We start from the raw sequence: 19,407 nt of genomic DNA on the forward strand, positions 1-19,407 counted from the left end.
TGTAAAATTAAATCAAATAAAGATTTTCCGTCAATTTTATCAAACTGTTGTTAAGGAGGGTATGCTGAGTGTGTAGTCTTTTATTATGTAGCATTAAAAACATGATTTAACTATTTTTTTTTTTTTTTTGAATTAAAAAATGGAGTTTAAAGTGAGGGTAAAATTGAGAAAGCCCCATTTTCCTCTGCAATTACGAAATCCAAATGAAATTGGGAGAACTTCAAGTTTAGGGTTCATGGAAGAAAAGACCTCGAATGAAAAACAAGTTTCTGTTGAAATCTTGTCTAAAACACATGCTAATGGTGAGGATGGATGACAACCAGTTCAACGATCAAGATCATCTAGTTCATATGGCCAACGACTGAAGCAAAGATGAGCAACAATTGGTAAAGTTTATCATCAGAAAAAGAAAATGGAATCTGGCATAGACTATACCTGTTGTGAACAGAACAATAGATGTTATATTCTGAAGCATAGAACAATATCCCATGGGGTTTATGTTGATGATCATACTGTAAACATATCCCAAGAAACTAAATTTGGAAGGAAAGTGGTCAAAGCTGCTACATACAACATGAAGTCTGTGTCTGCATCTGATAAGACTGCTATAAAGGATTCATCAGAAATTGGTGATAAACTAATCAGTTCTTACTCACAAGTTGGTTCATTTTCAGCATCAACAGAAACTTCCACCAATTTCATTTGGATTTCGCAATTGTAGAGGAGAATGGGGCTTTCCAACTTTGCCCTCACTTTAAACTCCATTTTTTAATTACAAGAAAGAACAGTCCAGTCACGTTTTTAATGTCATGTAATAAAAAACTACACAGTTAGCATGCTCTCTTTAAGGGCCTTTGATGAAATTGACAGAAAATCTTTATTTGATTCAATTTTACAAAAATAAGGTCAATTGAGACGCCGAAAAAGAAGGAGACGATTCTAGGTGAAAATAAGGATCTAAAGTGACATTAAACCTAAATTGATTTTGTATTATGGGCTTATAAGATAAAAAGCCAAAAATAAAAAAAAATCTAAATAAAATTTTAGAAAATCTTATTCAGGAACATTCTAAAATGAAGTATAAAAATATCTAGAGAGTGTTTATCTTTAAGAAATCTCTAGATAAGTTTATATAATGTCTAGAATCATAGGAATATTTTAGAAACCTTTAGAGAATAAATTATAGTTCTTAGATCAGTATTGTGGTGGCAAGATCTTAACCATTGATTGAAGATGTGTCACTAGTATAAGCAAGGTTATCAAACTCGAGAGTTTACGTAAACTCGTGAGAGTCTAGTAAACTCGAATCTTAAACTCGTAGGAGTTTACTTTAGATGAGAAAAATATAAATGCATATAAATGTTTTTCATAGAAATATTGTTCATAGAAATATTATAAAACATAAATTGAAATATCATAGTTTTTATGTTCAATCCTCTAATCCTGTAATAATGGCATCATCATCTACATCATCATTTTCTCGGAATATCTTTACTTCTATTTTTAATTGATGAAGATGCACTTGGATTAACTTCTACCGAGTTTGGTGCATTTCCGAACATAATGAGATAAACTTTTTCACTATAAACATAAAAAATAAAATGCCGAAAAAGCTTAAAATATTGTAGGAGCAAGGGTTGTTCAAGAGTGCAGTGTGCAACATTTTATTTTTGAAAAATAAAATGAGTGCTATAAAATGAAACCCATTAATATTGTGCTCTAAAATGCTTTGGTAATAAAACATGAAATCAATTTAAACATCACCAACAATATAGGTGGCAGAGGGTTTACACTTACGCAACCCGTGAGTTTGAAGATGAGATTGACGGCGAGATCGACGACAGATCGATAGCGATGGCAAGATCGATGGCGAGATCAAACAATGAGATTGATGGCGAGAGTGCGAGAAAGGAGATGAACAGTGAGAATGAAAGCAGTGAGAGAATCGGTTCAATGAAAGCTCTAAAAACCTAATATAGCGAGCCCTAAAAAAGTTTCTTCTCAAACTCGCAAAATCGGAACCCAACTCGCGATTTCAGGCGAGTTTAACAAGCCTATCACCGATTCTACCAATCCCACACAAAAAACGAGTTTGCTTATGAGTTAACTCGAAAGCACCAAGTGAACTCTTAAACTCGACCGAGTTAACGTTAACTCGCGAGTTCAATAACCATGATTATAAATATGAGTGATTAAATCATTTGTAGCCAAAAAATTATAAGCACTTAAAATTACAAGTCTTTTCCTTTCTCGAAATCTTCTAACCTCTCTTTTAATTTTTTAAACACTTCCTTCAAGCCTCCAAAGTTTCCTCCGAACAAAGTGGTATCAAGAGCCATACGATCATCATAGAAATGAAAAATATTGGAGTTCCTTTTTAAGTCTCGATGCTCACCAAGAGCAACTATGACAATTAGAGCTTAAGGATGATAACTCTCCTTGATGCACATGATGTGTGGGAGGTGGTCAAGATGGGTCATACTGAGCCAGAGAATGTAGACTGTCCTTTTCAAGCTCAAAAGGAGAGTTTGAGAGACTCAAGGAAGAGAAACAAGAAAGCTTTATGTCTAATGTATCAAGGATTAGATGAAGATACTTTTGAGGAGATTTTTGGAGTCAAGTCAACCAAGGAAGCATGGGAGAAACTTAAGATTTCTTACAAAGGAGCCAATCAAGTAAAAAAGGTATGTCTTCAAACCTTAAGAGGAGAATTTGAAGTTTTGCATATGAAGGAAGGTGAACTTGTCTTTGATTACTTTTCAAGAGTTTTAGCGGTTACTAATCAACTAAAAAGAAATGGTGAGAAGTTTGATGATATAAAAATTATGGAGAAAATTCTTAGATCATCATCCAAAGTAACTTTCTAGTTCATTGTAAGCTTATGAAGAAAAGAAAAAGAAGAAGGAAGAGATCGTCGAACAAGTTCTTATGACATAAGTTGATTCAAGAAAAGAAGAAAAACCACACAACCAATCAAGATTAATTTATAGTCAAGAACAAGGATGAAGACGTTTAGAAAATAATGTCTCGAATTTAATTTATATTAAACTAAAGTCCTTACAAAGGAAAGATGACTTCTATTATTATTATTTTTTTTAAATTTTAGTTAAAGTCGTCATAGTAAAAAAATGACTTTTTGTTATTCAATTTTTTGAAAGTTTTTAACTGTCATAAAAAAGACATTTCGATTTTAATACCAAAATCGTCATACGGAAAGACGATTTTTTTTTTCAATGAAGTGAAATTAAGTGTAATTATTGTTAATCAAATTAATTGTTCATGTTAACGACTTTAACATTATACAGAAATTGTGATGTGCTTTCACGACTTTATTTTAATGGTTAAAAGTCGCCTATGAATTTGATAACTTCTTCACAACAAAATTGTGCTGTCTAAACACAACTTGATTAACATGTATATTTTATTTTAAAATAAACTTAGATATGCAATTTTGAGATATAATTGACCTGTTCGAATAAAATTTTTTTTTTTTTTTTTTACATCTTATGTTCATATGACGTAATTTGACCGTATAAACACTATTTTCTATGGGTGGAAAGATTTAGTTTTTTATCAATATTTTAAGGATTACCTTTATAGATTTATATGCTAGTTTTTGGTTTTTTTTTTTTTCATGTTAATAGGAATTATGTTTTAGATTGATATTATTAATATTATTTTTTTAATCTGTAAATTATTGTTATCTCTCCCTTGACGTTAATAAGAGTTTTCTTATCTAAATGATGGGAAGACTATTTTCTTAGATGTTAACTAGATTTTTCAAATTGATGTAAATAATTTTTTGTTTTATTAATGTTTGTAGTAATTGATTTTTATTAATGCCACCAATGTTATTTTTTCAATAATTTGTTATGATTTTCTTTTCTAATGTTGACTAAAAAAACTTTCCTCAATTGTTGTTTAGGATATTCTAATTGATATTGGTTGAAAAGTTGAAAAAAGATACTCCAACCAATAAACAAAAGAAGAATAACAATGATTCATGTCAATGTAAGATAGTTGCAATTAAAATGAACTGAAACAATTTCAACCTTATTAATTGAAAAAAAAAAAAATCTTGGCAATATCATGTGTAATTATAGTTTGTATTTTTTTTAAATATTAATTTTTAAATTTAAAAATAAAATTTAAATTTGTTACTAATTTCAATTTTGATATATTTTAATTTTTAAAATTTAAAAATAAATAAATAAATATAATCTTTTTAATTGAATGATATTAATTTTTTAAAGCTAATATTTAAGATATATATACATAATTTAATACACTTCAATTTAAATACTAACTTAAAATACCATTTAATATATAAAAAAGTTATCGTTGTTAAATTAAAAAAAAATTATATATTTGAATTTTTAAAATTTGAAACCAAAATATATGAAAGTTTAAAATAAGAATGAATTTGAATTTCAGATATAAATTAAATCATACTTAACCCTTACAAGAAATACTAATTGACTCCTTACACGGGTGTCTTTTGCCTTGCATCTAATGGCTGTTATAGATGAACATTAATAAAAGGTTCATTATTTTGGATTGAAACAGAAGAAAACAATTCTGGGACCATATTCAAACATGGAAAAGAAGGGTTAATTAGCGTAGCTTATTAATTAGCATATTAAGATCATCACTAATAATAACTTAAGACGAGTGAAAAGGTGCAGAAGGACATGCTAACCCTTTGACAAGTAGCACTGGTTGACCATTGGCTTTGAACCAATCATATAAATTAAAACTGCATAATATAAAAAGGGAATATTTCGAAGAGGCATCTTTATTAATATCCTATGTGCCCACATGATTGAAATTAATATTAGGGGTTAATTAATATTAGACTCTCTTAGTTATTTAATCTAATCAAACCTCAAAAACGCATGGAGTTACGTAACGGTTAACTGATGCATACTTGTATGCATTCACACCATCAACTTATTAATCGTCACGTTGACACCATTACAAGTTTTTATAACATATCCAAGTTATTTTCTAATATGTTTCAAACGACACTTGCAATAATTATATTCATATGCATCTAATATTTCTTTTCTTTATCTTTCTTCTGTTAGTATATTATTACATGACCTATATATAACATTGTCTTGTATAAAATACACATTATCTTTCGTTTTTGACGTTGACTGCATCTAAAACAATTGAAAGGTAATAGGTATCAGATCCCGAGGCATACATCTTGAGGTTTGTCTTAGTTTAAAAAGCATCTAGCTAACCAAACATTGACGTTGTTTTACAAAAATAGTATAAATAAGTAGCTTCTTTGTAATGCACCGATTGACATACAATGTTTTGATTGGAAAGAACAACTTCACATGTAACAATGACAGTAATTTAACAACTCAAAACTAAGTATTATTTTGCAGTTGTGCTGTGACCCTTGTTAGCAACCTTTGAAACTTATTTCGTCATGTTTGGTATATATTATTCTTATATGAAAATAGGTTGTTTACAAACTAAAATTGAAATAGTAATATATACTGTATGAACCGACCGGTCGACGTAATTTCAAAGTGAATAATCGGTCAATTCTTCCAAAGCTTTAAAATAACATAGACTGATCCGTCACTACCAATATCAATAACCGATCAACATCTCATATATTAAGAAACTCTCAAGATAATTATTAAGTAAAACATATTTATTGCACTGTGATTAGGTCACTCTTAAACAAAAGTCCATTTAGAACTTATAAAAAACAAAATAAGGAGGTAAATAATTGTATTTATTCGACATTACCTAAAAAATGACTTGAGCGGCTATAAATATAGTTCTCGATCCTATGAAACATAATGGTTTTTTGATTGTATATACACTATAAAAACAAAATAATGAAGTTTGTTTACCTGAAAGGATGAAATGAGTAATGCAGATATATATTTTGTGTTTGTATTGTAAAGGTTATAACCCAGTTTAGGTGAAATAACTCCTAAACATAATAGGTCTACCTAACAAAGTAACTCTTAAACATTCCAAGGGCGTGGAAAAGATGAAGATGATTAGGAGTATTATAATTGTTTAATCAACTTGAACATAAAGGATTTAAAAAAGCATATTACTATATTGGAATTGTTCATCGTGTTGTGGCAATGTATTGATGGAAAGCCAGTCAATGGGAGTGGACAGCAGAGCAATAGTTTACAACCATGCAGCGTATGGACCGCGTAATAAGGCTTCACCATTGACAAATATTCAGAGGTCTCACTCGCCGCCATGGCTAATAACTGGTTACATCTTACAACTTTGACCACATACCCATGTGACGTCTTCTCACCACCACCAAGCTTCAACCATAATATTAATCAATGCACAATTTGTGTGTCAAATTTCTCCTTTCCAGCATCATTTATGACTCAGATTTGGGAGACTAATTAATTAATTTAACCTTTCAATAATTAATAAAAAAAAACTCCCACAAATTATCTTAGCAATTCGGTGTTGACATTTGAAGGGGCTTAGAGAGCTCTGGATTTGTATTTGTTTAATTGTCTTTGTACCGTGTCTAACTTAGAGTCGATTGGTTTGTAATATATAGGGCGTCTGTTGTGTATATATGGCATTTATATCTGTGAGTTTGAGGGTGTTCTACCAGCCAGAGAAATAGTACTAATTGAAGCAAAAAAATGTCTAGCCCTAGTAATCCTCCAGAGATAGAAGAGAAGAGAGTTACACAGGTATATATATGCTTCTTCTTTTCCTTTCCAATTCTTTCTTCCTGTGAAAACTACTATTTTTGAATAATTTTTCTTTTTTTTGCACTCATGAATATCCTTTTAACTTTGATTATATATACCATTTTCAGTCTCAGGATATTTCTTACATCATATGACTCAATAAATTAACTTTTTGCTTAGAGTTATATGAAAGTCTAGAGAGGTTTCTGTTCTTGTTATGTAGACCTCAAATAGACCAACCATTGTATGAACAGACCACACAGTAGTTTAGCATGAATATATATATATATATATATATATATATATATATATATATATATGTCATTCTAAATAATGAAACATAAACCTAAGTTTGTCGAATTTTAAATTTATTGGTTGTCTTTGAAAAGTACTTTTGTCTTGTGGTATGCGAGTCTGTGTGGATGATAAATTGAGGGATGAAATGGCTGATTATTGTAATTATCGTTGTTTCGAAATCTAGGAAGATAAAGTAAAATCTGCTAAAACTGAGATGGGTGAGGTGAAGGAAGAAAATGAGAGATTGAAGAAGACGCTGGAAAGAGTAGAAAAGGATTACCAATCTCTTCAACTCCGTTTCTTTGACATCCTTCACAAAGATGTTCCAAAGAAGGGTTTTGTTACTTCCCATGAAGATCAAAGCGAAGAGCCTGAGTTTGTCTCACTTTGCCTTGGAAGGAGTCCAACGGAACCTAAGAAGGAGGCCAGAATTGGAGACTTTGACAAACCGACAGAAGATAATGTTGGACCCAACCTTACTCTTGGATTAGACTCCAAACACATGTTGGAGATGGAGATGGTGTCTGATTTGAGTCCGAGGAATAGCTCAGAAGAACCAAAGGAAACGGAAACAGAAGGAACACTGTCAACAAATCAATCAGCAAAAGTGATAAATGTAAATACCGACATTTCAGATCAAATGCCAGCCAAGAGAGCAAGAGTATCTGTGAGAGCTAGATGTGATACTCCCACGGTTAGTATCAAAGAAAATGTTTTGTTTGATAAATAGTCATAAAAATATTACTTTGTTTTTAATTGTTTTCAAAATAAAAACCATATTTTTTTTAGAACAGTAACAAAGAAAAAATGAAAGTGATGTTTTTCTTAGTATTTGTGAAAACAATACTGCACACTTATATTTTCATTCTTGTAATCTATTTGATTTTAATATACTTTTGTTATGTTTGTTGTCTAATAGCTATCCTTGTGCTTTTCAAACAGATGAATGATGGGTGTCAGTGGAGGAAATATGGACAGAAGATAGCAAAGGGAAATCCATGCCCGAGGGCATACTATCGTTGCACAGTGGCACCAACATGCCCAGTTAGGAAACAGGTATTTATATAGTTTAAAGTGTATGCATTGTAAATTTAAAATATTTTTACATAAACATCAATTAAAAAGATAATATGAAAACAGTGCACTTTGATCTCGAATATCAGTGGAAAAACATACAAGCTCATATATGTGCATTAGCATTGCTGTATACTAATTGAATTTGTTTCAGATGTATATATCATTGAATAACAAAACCCAAATTTAATGCATTTCAGGTACAAAGGTGTTCCCAGGACCTGTCCATCTTAATCACAACCTATGAAGGAAGCCATAACCACCCACTTCCAGTCTCAGCCACAGCCATGGCTTCAACCACTTCTGCTGCTGCATCCATGCTACTGTCAGGTTCTTCAACATCTTCAAGCCACATCTCAGCATCTTTTGGAAATGGTCTAAGTTTCAATGACCAGTTATCAAGAGCCAAACAAATCTTCTCACCTCCAAACCATGCCTCACCACATATGTTCTCAACAATCACTCTAGACCTTACTTCTTCAGCTCCTTCCTCCTCATCAACTCAATTCCACCGTGGTTTAACTTCAACCATGGCTCCAGTTTCAAACCCAAGATCCTCAGCTAGTCTCAGCTTTTGTTCACCGGACCATAACTTCATACCATCCATTTGGGGTAAGGGGTTCCATGATAATGCCACAACCACAACAGCAATTGACAAAGTCCCCACCAGGACAATTATGCATCCAAATAATTTGCAACAACATTTCTACCAACAATGCACAAAAAACGAAACTCCTTCCAGAGATGCTTTGGCAGAAACAATAACCAAAGCAATCAGCACAGACCCGAGTTTTCGTTCAGTAATAGCTGCTGCAGTTTCATCAATTGTTGAACGTGGATCAAACGGTGATAAACAACAAGTAACAGAGAATGTTCTTGGTTCAGGGTTGAACTTAAAACTTGGGGAGCATCTTCAATTGGCTTCACCTAGTCCCTTGAACCAGAACGGGAAAGGATGCTTAACAGGCTACTTAAAAAGTTTGGCCTCTAAAAGTTCCGAGGCTGGAAACTTCATTCTTCTCCAACCACCATTGCCATTTTCTTTCTCCAAGAATGTTACAAATCAGATCAACCGCTATGTTCCAGAAATGAACACGCATCACTAGCTCTCTCTTCCTCTTTAACGTGGCCAAGGTTCAAGATCCTATTCTTTCACGTCAAAAGTAGGACCCCACTAACTAGGATTAAGTTTAGAACAAAAGAACGCGTAGAAATGAATGTTGTCTCCCTTCATTCTAGTTATTCCATGTCATTTCATGAATATATATTTGTCGTATCAAAAACAAAATTTCGTGCAATTTTTGTAATACTCGCAATTGCTCATGTCTATAAGCTCATATTTATAAGTAGAAGGTTGAACTTGTTGGGTCACGTTTTTTTTAAACGAAGTGATATCATAGCTTTGCAGGGAGAGAGAGGAAAATAAATACCATGAGAAAAAAAAAAGTGAGTGCTTGATTTTTTTTGTGAGTAAAGGAGATGACAAGCAAAGGTAGTCAACGAAATGATGTGCCACAATTAACAAGAAAAACCAACTATGATAATTGGTGTTTACGGATAAAGGCGTTATTGAAATCCCAAGACGATTGAGATATGGTGGAAGACAGACGTTGGCACATATGACAACTTTGAAGAAAACACGTGCAAGAGATGAGTCAGTGTACTTTCTGTACAATGCAGTGGATGAATAGGGATTCGAGAAAACAGCTAATGCAAAGTCAGCAAAAGAAGTAAGAGAAATTTTGAAGGTGACATACAAAGGAGATAGCCGCATGAAGCAGGTCCGAGTACAAGCTCTCAGAAGAGAATTTGAACATATGGAGATGGATGAAAAGGAGAGAGTTCTCAAGTTTATAGGTCGAGTGCAAAAGATGACCAACCAACTCGGAATGAAAGGAAAATATGTGCCTCCTAACCGGGTTGTGAAAAAGATCTTGAGAAATCTCGGCTTCCTTATCCTCTACCTCCATGATCTCGGCTTTGAGTAATTCGAGTTTCATTCGAGCCAAATTGTATCTATAGGGCTAGATCGTCGGTCCCCTCCTTTTCTTCTTCTTCCTCATTTCGTAGGTCTTTAATGACCTAGCTAACTCCTCCACAGTAAGAGTTGGCAAATCCTTTGTCTCTTCAATAGTGACCATGATATTTTCAAAATCATTTGTCAGATTTCTCAAGATCTCCGTTCATTCCAAGTTGGTAGGTAATCTTTTGCACTAGAACTATAAACTCGACAACTCCCTCCTTTTCATCCATCTTCATATGTTAAAACTCTCTTATGAGAGCTTGTACTCGTGCATGCTTCACGGGGTTATCTCTTATATATGTCACCTTCATAATTTCCTATGCTTCTTTTGCTGACTTTGTATTCGCTATTTTTTGAAATCCCGATTCATCCACTGCATTATACTGAAAGTAAAAAGACGATCTGTGTTTTTTTCAATGCAGCAATATGGTTCACTATCTGATGCTCATCATGTGCGGGTTCATTGTACCTGTCCTCCACAATGTCCCATACATCTTGGGATCAAAGAAGAATTTCATCTACAAAGACCCATTAGCATAATTGATCTTTTCCGACAATTGTGGCACACTCATTCTGTTGACTACTTTTGTCGTCTCTCTCAAAACGCTTTTTTTTTTCTTCTCTGGATACTCAAAGTATAAAACTCTCTTTTTTTTCTTTTTTTATTTCTCTCTTGGGTTAATTGTCATTGAACATTAACACCGAACCAACTACAAATAATAAAAACGGTCAATGAAATATCAACTAACTTGAAAGAAAAAGTACTTAATATATCTCTATCTTATATCAATAAAATAAAATAATATTATTCCTAAATAAATGAAAAATCAAAACTACCTATATCTTTATTTTATCTCAATCAAAATCAAACTATATATTAATAAATCTAAAACTAATAAAATAAAATTTTAATAAATCCCTAGAATTTAATTTTATCGTAACATATACGAAACAAAATTTTGTACGATTTTTGTAATACTCGCAACTGCTCATATCTATAAGCAACCTATTACAGAAATTACTACATTTTCGTGTATGCACCAATATGTGTTCCTTTTGGCGGCTCGTCGGAAGAGGGAAACGACTTCGGTTGAAACCTCCGAGCTTCATAGATTTTATTTATTTTTTACTGATGGATGTTATGTATAATAAACTGTGATAGATGGATATAGTTATATTACGGGCAAGTTGTAACTCATCTGCAACAGTGCCATGACCATTGCAAAGTTTGGCAGGATTCTTGTAGTGTTTCTTTCATCCACTTTAAAATTGTTTTTCAATCTTTCGGTACAAGTGATTTACGTTAGTTTTAATGATTTAATCAATTAGTAACCAAATCCTATACTTAGAGCTAAATATGCAATTTGTTTTCTTTTTAGTTTATATTACTTACATTCATTAAGCTACTTTCCCTCTCTCGATGCTAAACTTTATTTTTCATAATGTTAATATAAAATATCAAAATAGGCAATAGAAATCATTTTTTCAAATTTCCAAGAATGTGAGCAAAACCAAAAATGATATTAATAATTATAAAATGTTAACACCAATATTTTTATTGTGAAAAAAAAAAAACTAAAATTTACATATATAAATCAATCAATTAATTTTTACAAATACAAGAATTGTGAACAACCAGCCAATAATAATATTCTTAAATATAAATAATGAGAAAAAAAACCCTAAAATAAAATAGAAATCGAGTTCTTTAATCACATATCTCAGATCAAAATAAAAAAAAGTCATACTACACAAACAAAAACTTGTGAAAATTTCAATCTGATTAAATCATAAACTAAACAGATATCATAATTTTACTGTAATAACTAAATGAATATCCCAATTAAGTTTATATCCGCTTTATATTTTCTAAACTCTACAAATTTACACTCTCTTTTGACTTTTGACTTAAAAGGCCATCTGAACTCATTTTAAGTAAAATAACAAATTAACTAATTTAAATTTTTTAAACACATATTCAACTCACAATATGAATAACGAAACAAAAGTTATACACGAAACATTTAAATAGATAATATATTCACTAATCCATATAATTAATTACGTTTGTTTGTTGACTTTTGTAAGGAGAGATGTTCCATTCTTATACGCCAAGATACCTTTTATTCATCTTTGGGTCTATAAAACTTTATACGTGAAGCAAAAGAAAACATTGTCGGTGTACTTTTTTCAACTCAAAACATTGTCAATTTGAATTTTGGTCATCGATCTTGTTACTGTAAATTACATTAACAAATTAAGTTTCTTAAATTATGATTTCCTTACAAATAAAGACTGACATATCATCTTTTTATTCTGTATAATTTTTTAAAAAAAGTCAATTGCTAAAAAAAAGATTATTTTTTTATCGGCACTGAAAAAAAGAATTATAAATTAGGAAGTACAACGTTTTCCCTAATTTATTTTTCTTTGTTTCAATATCCCATGCATAATTTAATATTTATCTTTTTCCTCTTATCTCTGTTCTAATAATAGAAATATTTATGAAATAGGGTTTTCTATAAGGGAAGATAAACGCTATCATTATTTTAACATGCATTAAACTCAAAGTCAACGAACTTTAGATAAGACGTGTCATCATGCAGACTTGTGCCATTTCTTTCGTTTTCCATATAATTGAGTGTCTTTCTGCTAAATTTTCCCAACATATCTTGCCAATTGCCACTGCCTAAATACAGCATGCATTCAGTTCTTTTTTCACTGTTGGTTTGTGCTTATGCAGTAGCAGTCTTTGCAGCAACTTCAGATGTATAATACCCATATGCCACCATCGTTTAAGTCTATAATGTAGAACTTGCATATATAGTTTTAAGGTTTACTCATGAATTAAAATTAATCACAAGACATATATTGTTCTGATTATTGGTTTCTTGTTTTTAGTGGCAAGGACAAGAGTCACAAGACTGGTTAAACCATGGTGGAGATTTGCTCAACAGGAGATATGCTTACAAAGAGCGTAAGATCAGTCCAGAAACAGCAGCGAACCTACGTTTGAAGTGGAAATTCTATGCAGGCAAAGATATTACTGCAACACCAGCCATATATGATGGTACCCTTTATTTTCCAAGCTGGAATGGTAACATCTACGCAGTTAAAGAAGGCGATGGATCTCTTGTTTGGAAGCAGAACTTGCAGATTCTGACAGGTTTAAAAGCAACTGGCTTTGTTCAGAATGTAAATTGGACAGTGTCAAGGTCAACTCCCACTGTTGCTGGGGATTTATTGATTGTTGGAATCTATGGCCCTGCCATTGTTATTGGTGTCAGAAGAAGTAGTGGTGAACTTGTGTGGAAGACCACTTTGGATAATCATCCTGCATCACTCGTCACCATGTCTGGGACATTTTACAACGGGTCAGTCTACAACTTCATATCTTCTAGCCTTCTTTCCTTAGCAGCTGTTCTGATTTTTCTGTCCAAACTCCCACATATAAGCTTAATTAAGGAGTGTTTGGTTACCAACTTTTCTGTTCACTTACAATACCTAATTCAAAATCTTGTTATAATTACACTTAGATATTTGGTACATATATTCTACACACCTCATTCTATTTTGGGTGTTTTTCAAAAATTCATTTTGATTAAAAAATCTTAATTTTTTTGTGCTCTGTCATCTATATATGGTTTGGAGTAGAAGCATCTTTCTTATTTCTTCCTCGCTCTCATTCCATTAGTTTAAAAATATTATTTTTAATGAAATTTTATTTTAATTAAAGAAAGGATGCACAAGTGATTTCATTGTTTATATGTTTATAAAGTAGTTGAGATAATTTATTCTTTTTTGAGGTTGTCTTCTGACTTTACGTATTAATAACGAATTTCATTAATTTTGACAGAAGAGGAGGAAATTGTCCTCTGTCAGAAGGGAAAGTCTGATACCTTAGTTTTCCTATACTTATTTTGAGTGAGTCTCTCGATAGTGAAGGAGGTTAGAGACTGCAAAAGGAAATCTTATGTAGTTGGGAAGTGATGGGAGAGTTAATAAAGCTTGGATACAAAATATAAGCCTAAATAAAATGGGGAATTATATATAGGAGTTAAAGATGTTAAACTGTTTAAAGAAGATTTGTTTTCAAAGTTGAAGTGGATATTAGCTATCGAAAATAAAAGCCTATGGAAGAAGGCATTGGAATTCAAATATGGGGGTTTGAGAAAAACATAAAAAAGGGATTGTGCTAAAGTATGAATCTGAGATCAATTAGGCTGGTTTGAGGAGGCAGTGTCCTAGAAAGTAGGTAGTGGAACAAATATAAGATTTTTCTTTTGATAGGTTGAATGAGTGCAGAAGTATATGTATGAACTAACAATGAATGTACCAAAAAAGTGGTAATGATCCTCAAATGTGGTGGTTAATGCAGAAGAGGTGTTGATGTATTGCTGCATACATCTTCCCCTGGTCTACCCTTAGCTAGAGCATGATTCTACTACACACTTACTTTAAACTCCATGCATATTTCTCAAATCCTCACCTCCATGCATATTACTTAAATCCACACCTATTATAGTGAATTTTTCAGTAGTCCTCTGAATTACTTGTTTTGACTTTTCCATTTTTTGTACTGTGCACCTGTTCTGAACTCGCCACAGGAGTTACTATGTTGGAACATCTTCACTTGAAGAAGGCGCAACCATTGAAGAATGCTGTGTATTTCGTGGAAGTTTAACAAAACTTGATGCTCAATCTGGTGCCATCTTGTGGAAGACCTATGTATTACCAGAAAACAATAACACTAGAGGAAATTATGCAGGCGCTGCCATTTGGGGAAGCAGCCCTTCCATTGATGTTTATAGAAACCATATCTATATTGCTACTGGAAACCTCTATTCTGCCCCATCACACATACTTCAATGTCAAGAAAGACAAAAGAATCAAACCAAGCCTACTCAACCAGATGAGTGTGTTGAACCAGAAAATCACTCCAATTCAATCTTGGCCCTTGATTTGAACTCTGGGAACATTACATGGTATCGCCAATTAGGAGGCTATGATGTGTGGTTTTTTGCATGCACCAATGCTTCAACTCCTAATTGTCCTCCTTCAGGTCCTACCCCAGATGCTGATTTTGGAGAGGCACCAATGATGCTGACAACATATGTAAATGGTTCCAAAAAAGATATGGTTGTCGCTGTTCAGAAAAGTGGCTTTGCTTGGGCTTTAGACCGCAACAATGGCAGTCTCATTTGGTTTACGGTACACAGTAGATAATTTCCATACAAGATTATTCCCAAAGTTTAAGTTTGTTATTTCTTTTTAGCCGATAAAGAAACTCATACTGTGCAGGAAGCTGGACCCGGTGGGTTTGCAGGAGGTGGAACGTGGGGTGCAGCAACCGATGAAAGGAGAGTTTACACCAATATTGCAAACTCTGGGGCCAAAAATTTTACTCTTTCACCATTAAATATAACTACAACCACTGGAGGGTGGGTGGCAATGGATTCAAACAAAGGTAACATCCTATGGTCCACAGCAAACCCTAGTAATAGCACTGCTAATGGTCCTGTTAGTGTTGCAAATGAAGTTGTATTTGCTGGATCAACTGACAGAATAGGATCCATTTATGCAATTAATGCAAAGAGTGGGAAGATTTTGTGGTCCTATAAAACAGGAGCCAGTGTCTATGGAGGCATGTCAATCAGCAACGGTTGCATATATGTGGGTCATGGATATAATGTAAATCTAGGGTTTGCCACAAACTTAACTGCTGGAACTTCACTCTTTGCCTTCTGTGTCTGAAGTGATTAATGTTATTTTTAGTATTGTAATGGATGAATAAAACAGTATATCTGTACCAAAAACTATTGCTATGTTACATCATTTATAAATATTTATTGAGTTGTTAATTTGACTAAATTGTATTATGTGATCATAATTTGAGTAAGAAAATAAAACTAACTATGCATAAATAAATGTTTAAAACTATGCTAAACACAGAGAGGAAAATATATGCTAGTTTTCGTTTTATTAATAATCCATTTATGATTGTCACATACTTTTTGAAAGAGATAGAAAAGTTTTAACAGCTTTTTTACAAAAGCTAAAGAGCTGAATTATTCCTTAAAATAAAAGTAATACAAGGATGCAACTTCTTAGACACAGAAAGCAAAGAGAAACTTTCCCTCTGTTAAGTTCAAGGTATAGCCATAAGCAGCATTGTATCCATGGCCGACATAGATGCAACCTTTGTTGATTGACATGCCTCCATAGACACTAGCTCCAGTTTTATACCACCATAAAATTTTCCCACTCTTTCCATCAATTGCATATATGTATCCCATTCTATCAGCGGATCCACCAAAGACAACACCATTTGCAACACTGACAGGGCCATAAGCAGTGCTGTTAGCTGGGTTTGCTGTTGACCACAGAATTCTACCATTGTTAGCCTCCATTGCCACCCATCCACCCGCAGTTGTAATCTTATTTGAGGGTCTGAGCGTGAAATTTTGGGCATCAGAATTCACAATGTTCGTGTAAACCCTCTTTTCATCAGTTGCTGCACCCCATGATCCACCTCCTGCCAACCCATATGGTCCTGCTTCCTACAAAACAAAATGAATAAACTTTTCAACTGATATAGAAATACCCACCAACTGTTCGTTGAAAAGGGTGGGGAGATGAAAATAGAATACTATCATACTATAAATTATGTATTACCGTATGCCAGACGAGGTGACCATCATTGCGATCAAAGGCCCATGCAATGCCACTTTTCTGGACTGCAACAACAATATCTCTCTTGATTCGATTCATATATACGGTCAACATCATAGGTGACTCACCAAAATCAACATCTGGTTCCTCTGCTTGAGGAGGACAATCAGGACCAGGTGTGGGAGAAGCGCTACATACTAAGATTGACACATCATAGCCTCCACACTGCTGGTACCATTTGATCTTCCCATCATCCAAATCAAGGGCTAAGATTGAGTTGGAGTGGTTGTCTGGTTCAACACACTCATCTGGTTGAGTACGCTGAGTTCGATTAATTTGTCTCTCTCGACACTGGCGTATCCGTAATGGAGCAGCATACAGGCTCCCTGTGCCAATATAGACATGGTTTCTTTTCTCATCAATGGAAGGACTACTTCCCCAAACGGCAGCTCCTGCATATCCTCCTTTTCTGTTATTGTTATCTGGTATCGTATAGGTCCTCCACAAGATGTCACCGGATTCAGAATCAAGTTTTACAACACTTCCACGAAACGTGCAGCACTCGTCAAGGGTTACAAGTGACTCCAAGGAAGATGATCCAACGTAGTAACCTCTGTGGAGGGTTGAGCATAAACAAATTTTATAACATTACCACTAAGAAAATAAGGCGAATAGATGCGCAAATAGTGACCTTTTGTAATATGTTCCTGACATGGTGACGAGTGCTTTAGGATGGTAATCCAATATGGTCTTCCACACAAGCTTACCTGTTGCTCTTTTGACAGCAATAACAGCAGCAGGACCATATATTCCAAAAATCATTAAATCACCGGCCACTGTAGGAGTTGAGCGTGACACTGTCCAATTTACGTTATTAACAAGGCCTTCGGGTGCTTTCAAACCTGTCAATTTGTCCAAGTTCTGCTTCCAAACAAGCGATCCATCAGCTTCTTTAACTGCATAGATGTTACCATTCCAGCTTGGAAAATAAAGGGTACCGTCATATATGGCTGGTGTTGCAGTGATGTCTCTTCCAGCATAGAATTTCCACTTCATACGTAGGTCTGGTGCAGTTTTGGGACTGATCTTACGCTCCTTGGAAGCATGTCTTCGGTTGAACAAATCTCCACCATGGTTTAACCAGTCTTGTGATTGGTGTCTTGCTACCTAAAACCAACGCAAAAATTCATGAGTAATCCTTAAAACTATATGTACACGAACAATATAATGAGGGTTACTATATATCATACATCAGAGTTTGCTGCAAAGACCACTACTGAATGGATATATAATAACATCAGACAAAGATACAAGTGCATATTGCATGGCAGTGGCATGATTGAACCTGCAGATGGTGTGTCAATTTTCAATATATATGTTTGAGAAACTTGTTTTGAAGAGAATTGCGAATATAAGGAAAACAATAGTGGTACGGTTTCTTTTTTTGTTTGAAAGTAAAGTCTTTTATGTTAATGTTATCTAATAAATAGTATATAACAAAATGTGACTTGTCATATTAAGAGATTAATGAAATTAAAATATATAAAGTATTTAAATAGAAAACTTTTGTCCATGATCCATCTAATCCAAGTAAAGTGTATTTCAATTTATCAATTATTAAAAAAAAACACTTTGATTAATATATTATATGAATTTAAAACTCCATGGATTAATATCTCATTAACATTTCATTAAACAAAATCAATTCAACGTAATTTATTTCATATTATTATTTTTAATTATTAGAAACTTGTACAACTTACGCCATACACAAAAAATAGTTTAAATTTTAAAAAATAACTTTTTTTTTTATTTTGAAAATATCTTTAAAAAGTCAATTCATGCCTAACTCAATCGAGGTCAATTATAAATTGGTGAGCTTGTCACTTGATATATCTAATATTGATGTGACTACGGAAAATTTGAGTAAATATGCATGCCTAACCTGGTGAAGGTCAATACTAACATTAATGTGTGTTTGGCAGCTTGCTTGGATTTGGTGTCTACATGGTTCCACAGGAAATAAATTACTATAATTTCACATTTGAATTTTGAAGAAGTGTTAAAATACAAAGATTAACACGCTAAAAAAAATCATGTTTTCATCAATTATAAATAACAAATTGTGATAAAAACTTAAGGATTGTAATGAATGTGAATGAGTAAATATCCGAGAGATTATATGTTATATCAACAAATTGTAGAAAACTTTTTTTTATGACGGTTAAAATTGATTTTCTACTCCTACTCTTGAATTATTATTGTTAAGACTTTGTTCATTTGAGTGGATTTGGAAAAGAGTAATTGAGAGGATTTGATAATAAATTTTGTTGTTGTTTATTTGAATAGATTTGAAGGTAAGTGAGACTGAATGTGGAAGTAAATTTTTTTAATCTGTTATATAAATTAAATCTTACACTAGTTCTCACAAATTTTACTTCTAAATCTACTCTTATTTACTTCCAAATCTATTTAAATAAATAACAAAAAAATTACTTTCAAATTCTCTCAATTACTCTTCCTCAAATTCATTCAAATGAACAAGACCTAAAAGTCTGACAATAATTATAGAACAAGAATACGGTTCAGAAAGAATCCTCTAACACGCCATGTAGCTTGTTTGGAGCCCAACAA

General features: G+C 32.9%; 3 protein-coding genes across 3 annotated transcripts; 2 read left to right on the forward strand and 1 right to left on the reverse strand.

Annotated features, from left to right (window-relative positions):
• Positions 1 to 6,528: 6,528 nt before the first annotated feature.
• On the forward strand, positions 6,529 to 9,451 carry LOC106759068 (probable WRKY transcription factor 72). Its single transcript, XM_014642080.2, has 4 exons — positions 6,529 to 6,707; positions 7,189 to 7,698; positions 7,947 to 8,060; positions 8,279 to 9,451. The coding sequence occupies exons 1-4, from the start codon at positions 6,657 to 6,659 to the stop codon at positions 9,182 to 9,184; spliced, it is 1,581 nt and encodes a 526-aa protein (XP_014497566.1). The 5' UTR covers positions 6,529 to 6,656; the 3' UTR covers positions 9,185 to 9,451.
• Positions 9,452 to 12,694: 3,243 nt separating this feature from the next.
• LOC106759018 (polyvinylalcohol dehydrogenase) lies at positions 12,695 to 15,952 on the forward strand. The gene is made up of 4 exons (XM_014642031.2): positions 12,695 to 12,870; positions 13,003 to 13,475; positions 14,709 to 15,312; positions 15,403 to 15,952. Exons 1-4 carry the CDS (start codon positions 12,802 to 12,804, stop codon positions 15,853 to 15,855), a joined length of 1,599 nt encoding a protein of 532 aa, XP_014497517.1. The 5' UTR covers positions 12,695 to 12,801; the 3' UTR covers positions 15,856 to 15,952.
• A 198-nt stretch (positions 15,953 to 16,150) lies between these two features.
• On the reverse strand, positions 16,151 to 18,212 carry LOC106758952 (polyvinylalcohol dehydrogenase). The gene is made up of 4 exons (XM_014641966.2): positions 18,024 to 18,212; positions 17,465 to 17,940; positions 16,777 to 17,386; positions 16,151 to 16,661 (listed from the first exon to the last, which is right to left on the reverse strand). The coding sequence occupies exons 1-4, from the start codon at positions 18,108 to 18,110 to the stop codon at positions 16,209 to 16,211; spliced, it is 1,626 nt and encodes a 541-aa protein (XP_014497452.1). The 5' UTR covers positions 18,111 to 18,212; the 3' UTR covers positions 16,151 to 16,208.
• Between the last annotated feature and the right edge of the window lie 1,195 nt (positions 18,213 to 19,407).

Source organism: Vigna radiata, chromosome 4 (genome assembly GCF_000741045.1).
Source record: "Vigna radiata var. radiata cultivar VC1973A chromosome 4, Vradiata_ver6, whole genome shotgun sequence".
Classification (NCBI taxonomy): Eukaryota; Viridiplantae; Streptophyta; class Magnoliopsida; order Fabales; family Fabaceae; genus Vigna; species Vigna radiata.